Consider the following 13,239-nt stretch of genomic DNA (forward strand, 5'->3'; position numbering starts at 1 on the left):
TTACATTGGCCACTGAAATTGCACCATATGATTTGAGAAGCAGCAGAATTAATTACAGTCCTTTTGACTATAGGAAGGTGATTATTAAGTTAAAATGCTGAGTTCCCTGTAGGATTGCTGGAGAATAGTCAGAACTGTCATCTTAAATTCACTTTGGTTATATAATATAGGAGCTGTAGTGCAGAGAGGAATTTTGAAGTTGTAGCCAAAGGAGATTCCAAAGTGTAAAGTGGTATATGTAGCAAGTTGGTATAAGAGCATGGCGACCTGGGTTCACAGCTCTGGTCACTGAGATCCAGCACCGAGGGCCTTCTGGTGGTTCCCTCATTGCGAGAAGTGAGGTTACAGGGAATCAGACAGAGACCCTTCTCAGTAGTGGCGCCCACCCTGTGGAACACCCTCCCATCAGATGTCAAGGAAATAAGCAGCTATCCTATTTTTAAAAGATATCTGAAGGCAGCCCTGTTTAGGGAAGTTTTTAATATTTAATGCTGTATTGCTTTTAGCACTCGATTGGGAGCCGCCAATCTCAGCCAGATGGGCGGGGTATAAATAATAAATTATTATTATTATTATTATTAGGCGTGACAGCAATTCTGTGTATAGCAGTTATTTGAGAGAGAGCTTCATTGACCTCTGGAATTCTTAACTCAGCTGTCAGGAGCTGGAGTCAGAAGTAGGTCACTAATAAAACACCCAGTGAGAGTGAGGCTAGCTTCTTATTTAAAGAAACCAAACCAACGCAGGCATAATGATCACAACAATTCATCCCAATAGGTCTTGCCCCAATGAGGCAGTTGTGAGGACTGACCATCCTTGCCTTTCCACTACTCTCTAAGGCTCCTCTCCTAGGCCATTCCCCAGCAACTGGAGGCTCTTTCCTCTTGTCTCTTTTTCCTCCCCCCTCTTCATTCCTTCTGTGTTTTAGAAGACCAGGGAGGAGGGGAGCTGGTCACAGCAGGAGGGTGAGACTCCCTGGCTTCCTCAGCTGTCTGCCCCCACTCCAGTCTTTGCTTCTGCCTTTGATTCTGGACTGCCTTTTGCCACAACCTCTTCCTGTTCACTAAACACTGTTACCCCTTCAGCTTGTGACACCTCCTCCTCTCAGCCTGCTCCCTCTTCTCCATCTGACCACTCATCATCATCCAACCACCAATCTCCTGGATCTGAGTCTTCTTCCCCTTGGAACAGCTGATGCCCCCTACCACTCTCCTGCATCTAGCCAGTCCATGACATCAGCATGGTTTTTCAAATTTCATCATGCAAACCATATTTAGCTTCAAGAAAAGATATTTAGTGGGATAAAAGGCAACCTTTAGCTTTTAATTAAAAATATAAAATACTTGTAAACTGTTAGTATAAATGAGGAAGACTAGCAAAGGAAAAAATCCTGTCTCTGCTTAACAGTTTTCCCTAATCTCTGAGTTTTGTATGCTGTTTGTTCACAAGCAATAGCAAAACTTGAAAGGTTCATGATCTTTGCATTAGCAGAGAAGCCCCACCATTTGCCCTTGTGCTGCGGCAGATGACACCACTCCTGTTCTGGAGAAAAAACACCCCAGAACTGTGCTCTATCAGTTCCTGCTGCTCTTCACCATGACAAGAGGCATTTGGATTTGGCATATCAAGAAAAAAGACACCAGAAATAACAGCAACAAACTGTTTATTGAGGTTATTAATATTGTACATTTGGAAACAATGTTGTTGTTGTTTAGTCGTTTAGTCGTGTCCGACTCTTCGTGACCCCATGGACCAGAGCACACCAGGCACTCCTGTCTTCCACTGCCTCCCGCAGTTTGGTCATACTCATGTTTGTAGCTTGTAGAATTTTAAGCATAACCTTGCTAGTGTGTGAAATGAGTGCAATTGTGCGGTAGTTGGAGCATTCTTTGGCACTGCCCTTCTTTGGGATTGGGATGTAGACTGATCTTCTCCAATCCTCTGGCCACTGCTGAGTTTTCCAAATTTGTTGGCATATTGAGTGTAGCACCTTAACAGCATCATCTTTTAAAAATAGGATGAGTAAAAACTGATACTTCTTGAAATAAAAATTGTCCGGTCAAAAAATATAGTTCAAAAGCTTTACTAACAGAACTTACTCCAAAACAAACTTAAAACAATAAAGTTAGATGCGCAACATTATGTCCTGACCCCAACTCAGACAAAAACATCATAGAAATATGAATATCTCCATGCAGAGCTGAAATCAAAGCTCTGCCTCTCCAAATAGCCTGCATTTAAGCCTTAGGCTGTCTTTCTTGGAGAGACTCAAGAGATGCTGTTGACATACTCCATCTAGTGAACACTCTTTGCTCCTGACTCCAGTGCTTCTCCATTCATACTTCTGGCTACTAGGACAGTTTTGCTGATTGCTAAACCCCACTGGTGCAACCTTTTCCAGCCTCCTTCCTTTGATCTTCACCAGCATAGTGTAACTATGACACAGGTGGAAAGTAGCTTAATACTGAAGCATCAGCTATCCACTTTCCCAACAGCTTTCATTGGTCTTTGCCAGACTATATAACCTATATCAGCTGAGTGTCTTTTGTATAAAATGTTTCTGCTGATGGCTGCTGCAAGCCTTGCTGACCCTGATCCTTTTGTAAAATTGATTTATATTGTTTGATGTGTGACAAATATAGCTTTGCTCATGGTAAAACTTTAAGTGTATTTATTTATGTATCAAACCCTTGGATCAATGGTTAAAGCAGTCCCTTAGATCATTCCAGAAACAGCTACCAATACAGAGCTCCTCCTCTGTATTCAGCTCACTGAATATTTAGGATTCAGCACGGAATTTAAGTCTATTAGTTTTGATCAATGTATCTCCTTACTGAAGCAAATATAATTCAGTTACAGAAGAGGGGAAAATGTTAGTCAATCACATGTAAAAATATAGTGTAACAGGCCAATACAATAATGCAATATAATCAAATCTCTTGAACTGCAGAGTAAAGCACAAGGCTTGATTATTATTAATGCTAGAGCAATAATAGTCTCTCCTAGAAGATGTGGCGCAGTATACAAAAAAGTAGCAACTCTCTTTTGAAGAGGAAAAAATTATGGTACCTATTTAAGATTGATTATACCTTCCCAGTTAACAGAGAGGTATATCTATTTCCGTTCAAAGCAAAACTACCATTTTACAGCATATCTGTATCTGTTTTGTAGCCCTTAAAGTTTATTCTTTTTGAGGAGAAGGGGAAAAGTAAAAGAGATTGGCTTTCTTCTCTGGAGTCTTGCATTTTTTTAAAAAAATGTATTCATTTAAACAAAAATATTTATTTCAGTGACACAAGAAGAAGAAAGAAAGAAAAACAATAGAACTGAATGTAAAGGAAATTTAAAAATCCAAAGAAAGTGCAAATCTGGCTTGATTCATGAAATTTTGTTGAAAATAATAATAATTACTGGAGTTGAGGGTAGTAAAAATGCTTTATTTATAAATATCAGGACATGGTCCTCGAGGTCTTATGATATTCTCACTTAAATGTAACTAAGCATTCCAAATTGCAGCCTATTTCAAAGGAAGCATTTGAACATCGTTATAATGATAAACATATTTTTAATTGCCCACATTCCCCCTCAAACGTTTTTGTTTGTTTGTCCTGTATTATACCTTCATTGCTGAGTTATTTATTCCGCAGTAGCTTTGGACCAGATTTGATGATACGATACATCATTATTTAGTTCCTCTCATCATTTCCATATTCTCATGATAACCATACTGGCGGCTATCAATAACAACATAATCAATTATTTATCCAAACTATATTTGGCCCACCTCTTACCCCTAGTAATGCTAATGAAGGAACTGGTATCAGTGCTGGTTTGGTAATTAAATTAATTTCTAGGAAAACAAACTCCCCAAAGTGGAAATATGTGACTTTATGGGGTTTTTTTTTTAATAAAAAAAAACACACCTGCATTTAGGGGACAGATTGGAGTTAATGGATGGTAAAATTACCAGGGTATAATATCACCTAAGGAGTATCTTAAAAATAGGGGAGAAATAGATGAATCTTTGCTGATTTAATTTCGTAGGCATCTTGTTCCATATTATTTCCCATTTATGAGGTAAATATTAGAACACAAATTTATAGGAAATCTTGTATAATTGATGTGTTGATCATATATTAAGAACAGGGTTTTATTTTTGTAGATAAAAGAAGAAAGTGTGGACTGGGTAGGAATTCGTTGTTTTCATCTAGATTTGAAAGTTGCAACTGTAGTTTTTAAGGAAGGGACTTTTCTGTGCTTTTTTGGATTCCAAGTGAATTTTTTCCAGCCAATGAGAATGAGACAACAGTGAAATGTGTATAAGCCTTTATATGTATGCACAAATATTTGATGCACAAACACCCTTTTAATTAGAAAAGGACAGTCTTTTTTTCTTTCTTTCTTTAGTTTTTCTTCCTTATTAGCTGCTCTCTATTGTTCAGCTGAGGCCTGAACACAATAATATAACATTTAGGGGAAAAGATGCAACCCAGCAGTCCAGCACCAGAGGCTAAGATAGAGAAGATCTCCACAGCAACCATGTATTTTCCCTTGGTGCTCAGGTAGGATGGAATAAAGGATAGCCAAACACTGCAAAACACCAACATGCTGAAACTGATGAACTTGGCTTCATTGAAACTGTCAGGTAATTTCCTGGCTAGGAAAGCGACAATGAAACTAATAATTGCCAGGAAGCCCATATAGCTCAGAACAACATAAAACATCATCACAGACCCCTCATTGCATTCTAGTATAATTTCTTTAGCCACTGAGTAACTGTCTACATCTGGAAATGGGGGAAAGGTTGCTAGCCACACAATACAGATCCCTGCCTGGACAAAGGAGCAGCAAAGGACAATCGTGTTGGCCAATCCCTTCCCCACCCATCTCCTCATCCTGGATCCAGGTTTGGTGGCCATGAAAGCCAGAACCACAGTGATGGTTTTTGCCAATACACAAGAAACAGCCACTGAGAAGATGATGCCGAAAGCGTTTTGTCGGAGGAGACATGTCACCTTCTCTGGCTGGCCCAGGAAGAGCAGTGCACAAAGGAAGCAGAGCAGGAGAGAAATGAGGAGAGTGTAGGTGAGGTTCCTGTTGTTTGCAATGACTATGGGAGTGTCATGGTGCTTCACAAATGTACCCAGCACCAGAGCTGTGATCAGAGCAAATGAAAGCGAAAAGCAGACTAAACTGATGCCCAAAGGTTCTTCATAAGACAAGAAGCTTATATCCTTGGGAATACATGCATCTAGGTTCTTGCTTGGATAGTCTTTGTCTGGGCATTTATCACAGTCACTCATATCTGGGGGGAAAGAAAGTTACAGTTCCCAGCTCATACACGTTCCATCAATCACATCAACATTGAAGGATGCTCAAAAGCTATAACATGATTTGGGAATTCAAAAGATATTTTGGTTAAGTTAATATTCCCCAAATTAAAATCATTTAATCATGTATTTAAGAAATACATAAATTCATTAAAAATGACTTTCAAGTACTTGCAGTTATATTATATATCAATATTATATACAGAACTTATTTAATTTTATTATTATTATTTAGCATTACAGTGGTACCTCAGGTTAAGTACTTAATTCGTTCCGGAGGTCCATTCTTAACCTGAAACTGATCTTAACCTGAAGCACCACTTTAGCTAATGGGGCCTCCTGCTGCTGCCGCGCTGCATGATTTCTGTTCTTATCCTGATGCAAAGTTCTTAACCCGAGGTACTATTTCTGGGTTAGCGGAGTCTGTAACCTGAAGCGTATGTAACCTGAAGCGTATGTAACCTGAAGCGTATGTAACCCGAGGTACCACTGTACTTGACATATTCAGAAGGTAAAATTAAAATTCTTTGATTTTCCGAAATATATGCTTTTTAATCAAGTGGAGACTTAGCAAGTTAATTATTGTTCAGTCACCATGATAATATACTGGAACCTTGGTTTTCGACTGTAATGTGCTCCAGAAGACCGTGTGACTTCTGAAACATTCAAAAACTGAGGAGCAATGGGTGGTCTGCAAAATCCATTGAGAAAATTGAAAAACATGCAGCGGAAGCTGTTTGAAATCTGATGTGCGTTCGAAAATGGAAGCAATTTCTTCCGGGTTTTTGGCATTTGGCTTCCGAAACGCTCAGCTCCCGAGACTCTCTAAAACAGAGGTTCCACTGTAGCAGACTTGAATTCCTGACACCCGAAAACTTGTTTTTACTGAAAAAATTAAGTTTCATTCCCTAAGATGACATGCTGTCATGTGCTAAGCCACGTATGATAAGAAAGGCAGGCTAAATTTATCCCATGTTTGTGAAAAAAGTAATGGTAGCTGGTTACATAATTAAGTTGGAGAGATCTCAAAGGAAAAGATGAGGTACCGACTAAATATGCATGGTTACTGAATATATAGGGTGCATCAAGACTAACATTATTTGGGTGTGGGATTCAATCACATATGTGCAAATTCAAGTTCTGCCATTAAAGTGGATTTGGAGCTCTTGCACAAGAATGCCCCACCTCAAAAAGCACAGACTTTTTACAATATGGAAAGTAATTGGGAAGTACACTGGAAAGTTTGAGATAACCATGTTTTTCCATGTATAAGATGCCCCCATGTATAAGACTACCCTTATTCTTTTGAACCCAAAATTAAGGGGGGAAACCCCCAAATAGAAGTGAAAATCTGGATGATCTGTGTTTATCTTTTTGGGGGGCAATCGCTTCCAGGGGAAGCGAAGGGATGGAGGCTCCCAAACAGGATACCAAAGAAGAGCTAGGGGAAGGCAGCACTCACTCTGTGCCGGGCTATGTCGTCGAGCAAACTGAGCTGAAGAAGGTGGTGAGCGGGCATGGGGCAGGGCTGTAGAGAGGGGAAGCGAGAAAAAAAGGAAAGAAGGGCAAGGAGAGGTAGCTGAGGCAGCTCTCAGTGGTGGCAGTGGCAGCTGCTCTTGCTCCGGTGGTTGAGCCAGCAGGGGCTTCAGGAGGCAAGCCAGTCACTAGCATGCAGCCCGGAGGGGGAGGAGAAAAGGGGGATGGCAGCAGGAGGGTCCGCCTCAGCCCACCCAAGCCAAAATCCTGGACATAAGCTTAAAGAGTTTAACAAATCCTCCAGGATGCCCATGTTCCGTGTACAAGATGACCCCCAATATTTTACTATTTTTTTAAAGCAAAAAACCTTGTCTTATACACGGAAAAAATGGTACATTTGTTTGATGCAACCTTTTCTAACATTTGCACTGACCAAACAGAATGCGTACACAATAAATAGCTGATTTCATCTAGCAAATTCTATTTTTTCTCTAACAAATTGCATGTAAACATTGAGCACACAAATCATGAATTAAGGCTTAATAAGAGATTGCTTGGAAGTAACCTCAGTGAGTAACACTTGGTCCCCTTGAAAGCAAGTGAACCAGTTAGTCATAACTTAATTTGTCCCATTCCTTTCAAGGGAAACTCAATGGAAGTACTGCATCTGGATCCAAATTTCTGTGTATTTCTCTTACCTTCCTGGTTTGAAATCTTTCCCTCTGGGCATGGGATGCAATCATAGCAGCAAAACGGTTCTCCTTCCTTCACTTTCTTCCTTGATCCTGCGTGACAATTTTCAGTACAGACCGAAAGAGGCCGAACCTAATCAGTAAATGAAGGAGAAACATGATATTCATGAGAATAATGCATTTGGAATCAGTCAGGTTCTGGAGACCTTCTTTATGTTGCTAAAGTGTCACAGCAATTCATTAAGCCGTGGATCAGCTCTGCAGAGAGTAATTCATCATCGTCTATATTAAAACAATGAATACATAGGAGATATTATACATATTTTACCAGATTGCACAATATTACACCCCTTTGGGATGGAAAGTGTGCACAATTTGATCCTGGACAAATATATGCATTTACATCCACTAAAAAAAGAGAGTAATTTGTAAGTTTTCTGATTCTCCAGTGAACATTATCTTAAACATCAAAGCACAGAACAATTGTTCATTGAAAAATGAATCTCTTTTGAATTAGCTAAAAACGTGACTCCACCTGGTTAAACCATCCATGCCATGTTATGGCATCTTCATGAAGGGTGAAGGCTTCATCTGGAGGAGCCTCAGGATCCATCCTCCCAACTTTTACCCTAAGAAAGGAGTGGTTGGAGGAAATAACCCAGTTGATAACATCCAAGCTAGATATCACCTCCCCATTCTGATTGAAGGACACTGTGTCTCCAGCACTGTTGTTAAATGAGACACCTCTCAGAAAATGATGGAGCTAGAATGAAGAGAGAGAAGGCAAGCATTTAGAAGATGGTGGATCTGAATGTTTCAAAGAGAGATCTAGTACAAAGAGTGTAGCTCCGCTTCCTGCAACATACATGTAGCCTATTTTAGGCTCACACATGGTCTGCAGTGTTCTCTATACTCCATTCCCCATTAGCATTCCTAAGGTGTAGTCTAAGTTGTGTGTGTGTGTATGGGGTGGGGGAGGGAATCCTATTTGTTTGACAGGCTTCAGATGGAGGTAAAGGTAGAGGGACCCCTGACCGTTATGTCCAGTCGTGGATGACTTTGGGGTTGCAACGCTCATCTCGCTTTACTGACCGAGGGAGCTGGCATACAGCTTCCAGGTCATGTGGCCAGCATGACTAAGCTGCTTCTGGTGAACTAGAGCAGTGAACGGAAACACCGTTTACCTTCCTGCCGGAGCGATACCTATTCATCTACTTGCATTTGACATGCTTTCGAACTGCTAGGTGAGCAGGAGCAGGGACTGAGCAACAGGAGCTCACACCATCCTGGAGAGGGAAGTGTTAATTCCTCCGAACATCATATTTTAATGAATGAGATCATAACTGACAATTGGGGGAAATAGTGTGAGAGAGAAAAGGAATGAATGGGTGTGTGAAAGTAGTAAATAAATGTCTTTCTGTGCATCTGTATGCAATGTATGTATGCATGTAGAGTTCAACGCTGAAAGTGTACTGTCCCACCATGCATACTTGGACAGTTATGAAGTACAAGACTGAAGGAAGATACAATCACCCTTTACGACCCAGCTATTGCAAACAGGGATGCTACAAAAATTAGCAGAGTTGCCAGCATACACACTGTTCATAAACAACAAGGAGTATTGTGCAAAATTTGAAAGACTCTCAAATCACATTTCTGTGTTTTCTATACCGTAACAGAATTATGTAATTACATCTGTGGAAAGTATTATTAAAATTTATGTTTCCTTTCTAGCTGCCAGGGAGGGCAGGGAGGAGAACAAAATGGTTACTGGTTAGGGAAATCGAAACTTAGTATATATTCCATGCAATGTATGGATTTCTTGCCCCTTACTTGCCAAAACTGCTGCTTCTGAAGCTTCTGTCTCCCTCTACTCAGCAGTTGTGAGTGTTTGGGTATTGCTAAGGACATGGTATGTAAAGCATGGGCCATGGCATAGACAGCATTGTAGATGCTGTAGCTTTGACCTTGCATTGTCACTTCAAAGAGAGATGCAGGAAGTTTCTCTAAATTCTCCATTCCTGTGCAGATATCCCCCATCACATCATCCAGAACGCGATGTGGAAATACACAGCCAAACGCATGTTGCCAGAAATCCCAGATGAAATCATCACCTTCTGCATTCAAAGGGTTTCTGCCCTCAATGTATTGATGAAATCCTGGTAGATCATTGGAGTGAATTCTGAAGGATATACCACCATTGAATATTTCTGCATCCCAATCCCGCTGAAAGGCCAGTGAATTGAACTCCACTTGGGCTGTCGATATCCATACTTTGCCTTTTACGTTCGTTTTCGTGCTCCCAAGCATTGATAGATATGGAAGCCATCTCAAAAATATAGTGGTCGAAGCTTCTCCATAGGCCACCACAACATTGGCTTTGCTACCCATCACTCTATCATGTATTTTAGCCCCTTGTTGCATCAGAGTGAATCCTTCAGTGAGAAAACTAAATTTGGGGATTGTTTCTAGAAAGGCAAAACAAATACCTCTGTTTGAAAAGAGTGGGAGCACATTTTGTACAAATCTTTCTCCATTGTCATTGTCAACCACAGCGACCCCAATCCACGTCCACTTGAAATGCAGAAGCAAAGAAAGAATCCCTGCAAACTGGTGACTTTCTTGGGGGGCCATCTGGTAAAATGGTAGTCCTGGGATTTTAGTATTCATCACTGGAGTGGGGCCATATATGAGCTAAAGAGATATTTGTTTGGAAAAGAGAGAGAGAGAAAGAAAACACCCTCCATTTATATAGCTGTGTTATGCATGGTGAAATGCAGTTGACATGTGCATTTGAACATCCATATAAATAGTGCATCCTTCACATCAACAAACATTTTATTTCTCGACTGTACTACCTGAGTGACTAATGATAGGAGAGCAAAGGGCTAAAGGCACTATCTTCATTCACACAAGGATCTCAGTCTGCATCAGCAACCACCCAGTTTTTGTTAAAGCTTTTCACAGTATTGTCAATTGCCTGATGGGCAGAGTGTCTAATTCCTCCTCTGATAAATCCAACTTAACCAGTCTTTGAACTTTATGGTGTTTCTTCAGTTAAAGCCAGGCTCTGCTTTATAAAGCAGGTCCCCAGCCTATACATACAAATTGTTCATGTTTGGCATGAATGGGCCACGAACAAGTTTTCAAATGGGGGGAAAGGAGACAGAAGAGGTTTAGCACAGGAAAAGAGCACTGAAAAGACAGACCCTTAACCAGATTTGACAGAATTTGTTATGGAGCAATTTGCTCAACAGAGGAAGGATTTTGAATTTTTGTTGGGATTATTTGAAAAAATGAGAGTTAAAATACAAGAAAGTACAACCCAGCTGTCACGACACAGAGAGAGGATGGATGTAAAGTTTAAGGAGCTTGAGGAAAAATTGGTTAAATATGAGAACACCTCTGAACAGGTGGCACAACTGAAACAACAACAAAACACATGTAAGGAAATCCTGGGTGGGGGTGGGGGTAGATTGGACTTGCTAGAAGATCCTATTCTTATGACACAATTGAGGCAGGATGAAAATACAGTGAGAATACACAATTTACTAGAGCAACAACAAGATCAGAGATTAGAGAAGTATATAGTAAAAATACTAGTGGAATGGCTAGGAGAAAGAGAAGACTTGCTGGCGGAGGCTATTCAGAATTGTTATGGGGTCAGAAATAGGAGAGACAGAGGGAGACGGCAGCCTGGAGATTGTTTTGTTACTTTTGTAACCAAAAGAATCAAAGAAACAATTCTCCGGAAGGGATTTGAAATGGGACTAAAGGTTGGGGATAACAGGGTTGAAATTTTTAGGGAAATCCCTTTTAAATTAAGAATTAGAAGACGGAAATATAAATTTTTGACAGAGGCCCCCCTAAAAAATGCAGACATACTATGTAGATGGGAGTTTCCGGAAGGACTCTTATTTATATATAAAGGCAAAAGATACAGACTCACAACAGAAATACAGGCACATGATTTTTTTGAAAAACAAGGCAGAGACTTAGAAAGACAAGAAGCAGGTAGGCATGGGAGAACCCCTCTGGAACAGCAAAGGCTGGCAATGGAATTGCTGGCACAAGAAGAAGAGAAAGGTGCAGTAGGGGGTAGTCCTACCTCAATAAAAATAGACAATGGCAAATATTAAAATAGTGAGCTGGAATGTGAATGGGCTGAATAATAAAACCAAGAGAAATAGGGTGCAACATTTAATTCTTAAATAAAATTTAGATATAATTTGTTTACAAGAGACACATATAGCAAAAAGACACCAAAGAATCCTAACAAATAAAAAATTAGGGATAGATTTTATTACTGCTGACAATACCAAAAAAAGAGGTGTAGTTTTTTACATTAAACCTGCGCTGGAGCCCAAACTGATTAAAAAAGATGAAAAAGGGAGAATCTTAATAGTTCAAATAAAACTTCAGGGAGAGAATATATATTTGGTAGGAGTATATGCCCCTAATGACAATAAATCAGAATTTTTTTAAAAAATTAGAAACAGACCTGATGGAGTTTGCAGATCAAAAAATCATTATAATGGGAGATTTGAATGGCGTAACATCATTAGAGATGGACAGAACTATTACAAAAAAAGAGACAAAGGAAGGGAAGCTTCCAAAAACTTTCTTTGATATGGCCCAAACTTTGAACTTGGGAGTCATTTGGAGAGTAAGGCATTTAATGGAGAAGCAGTTCACGTACTATTCTCATGTCCATGACAGAAGTGTGAGAACTGATGCTGTTTGGATTACTAAAGAGTTGGAATGAAAAGTTAGGAAAGTTGAGATAGATCCAAGGACTTTGTCGGACCATAACCCAATGGTTATGGAAATGCAAAAGGAAGAATGGTGAGCTTTTAGATGGAGACTTAATGATGATTTATTGGATAATCAATAATTAGTAGACAATATATATATAAAAAAGAAGAATATTTTAAATTGAACTTAAACAAGGAAACAAAAAGTCAAACTGTATGGGATGCTTGTAAAGCAGTCATGAGAGGTCTTTTTAATACAATAAAATGCTGGGGGGGGGGGGGGAAGAGCCACGGAAGCAAGGATAAAAGAAATATTGGCTGCTTTATCAAAGAGAGAAAATGAATTAGGAAAAAAACCCAAATAAATAATCAATAAAACAGGCAATGAAATTACTACAATCACAGTATTCAATGAAATAGCATGGAAAGTTAAAAAAAAAATGAAAGAGAAATTCTTTGAGCATGCAAACAAACCTGGAAAATTGTTAGCATGGCAATTAAGGAGAAATCAACAGAATCATATAGGTAAAATTAACTCCAATGGGGAAGTTTAAACAAAACAAAAGAAATGAGGGAAGTGTTTTAAAAATATTTTCAGAATTTATACAAAAGAGGAAATGAAAAGGCAATCAACATACAGGAATATATTAAAAAGAGTCATCTGCCAAAGATAAAACAAGAAGAGAGAGTATTCTTAAATATGTAACTAACAGATCAAGAAATCTCTGATGCAATAAGTCAAATAAAGGTGGGCAAATCACTAGGACCAGATGGATTATCAGCAAAGTACTATATTTTTTTTAAAGAACAGCTTGTAAATCCAATGAAAGATATAATGAGTGAAGTACTAACAGAAGGGGAAATTCCAGAAACATGGAAGGAAGCTTATATTACAGTGGTGCCCCGCAAGACGAATGCCTCACAAGACGAAAAACTCGCTAGACGAAAGGGTTTTGCAGTTTTTGAGCTGCTTCGCAAGACGAATTT

At 39.4% G+C, this 13,239-nt stretch overlaps 1 protein-coding gene across 1 annotated transcript; it reads right to left on the reverse strand.

Annotated features, from left to right (window-relative positions):
- Nucleotides 1-4,403: 4,403 nt before the first annotated feature.
- LOC310692303 (vomeronasal type-2 receptor 26-like) lies at nucleotides 4,404-10,168 on the reverse strand (the record flags this gene model as incomplete). The annotated part of the gene is made up of 4 exons (XM_083473019.1): nucleotides 4,404-5,305; nucleotides 7,505-7,631; nucleotides 8,034-8,261; nucleotides 9,332-10,168. The coding sequence occupies 4 exons, from the start codon at nucleotides 10,166-10,168 to the stop codon at nucleotides 4,404-4,406; spliced, it is 2,094 nt and encodes a 697-aa protein (XP_083329145.1).
- Nucleotides 10,169-13,239: the final 3,071 nt, after the last annotated feature.

Source organism: Podarcis liolepis (genome assembly GCF_965112155.1).
Source record: "Podarcis liolepis genome assembly, chromosome: 13".
Classification (NCBI taxonomy): domain Eukaryota; kingdom Metazoa; phylum Chordata; class Lepidosauria; order Squamata; family Lacertidae; genus Podarcis; species Podarcis liolepis.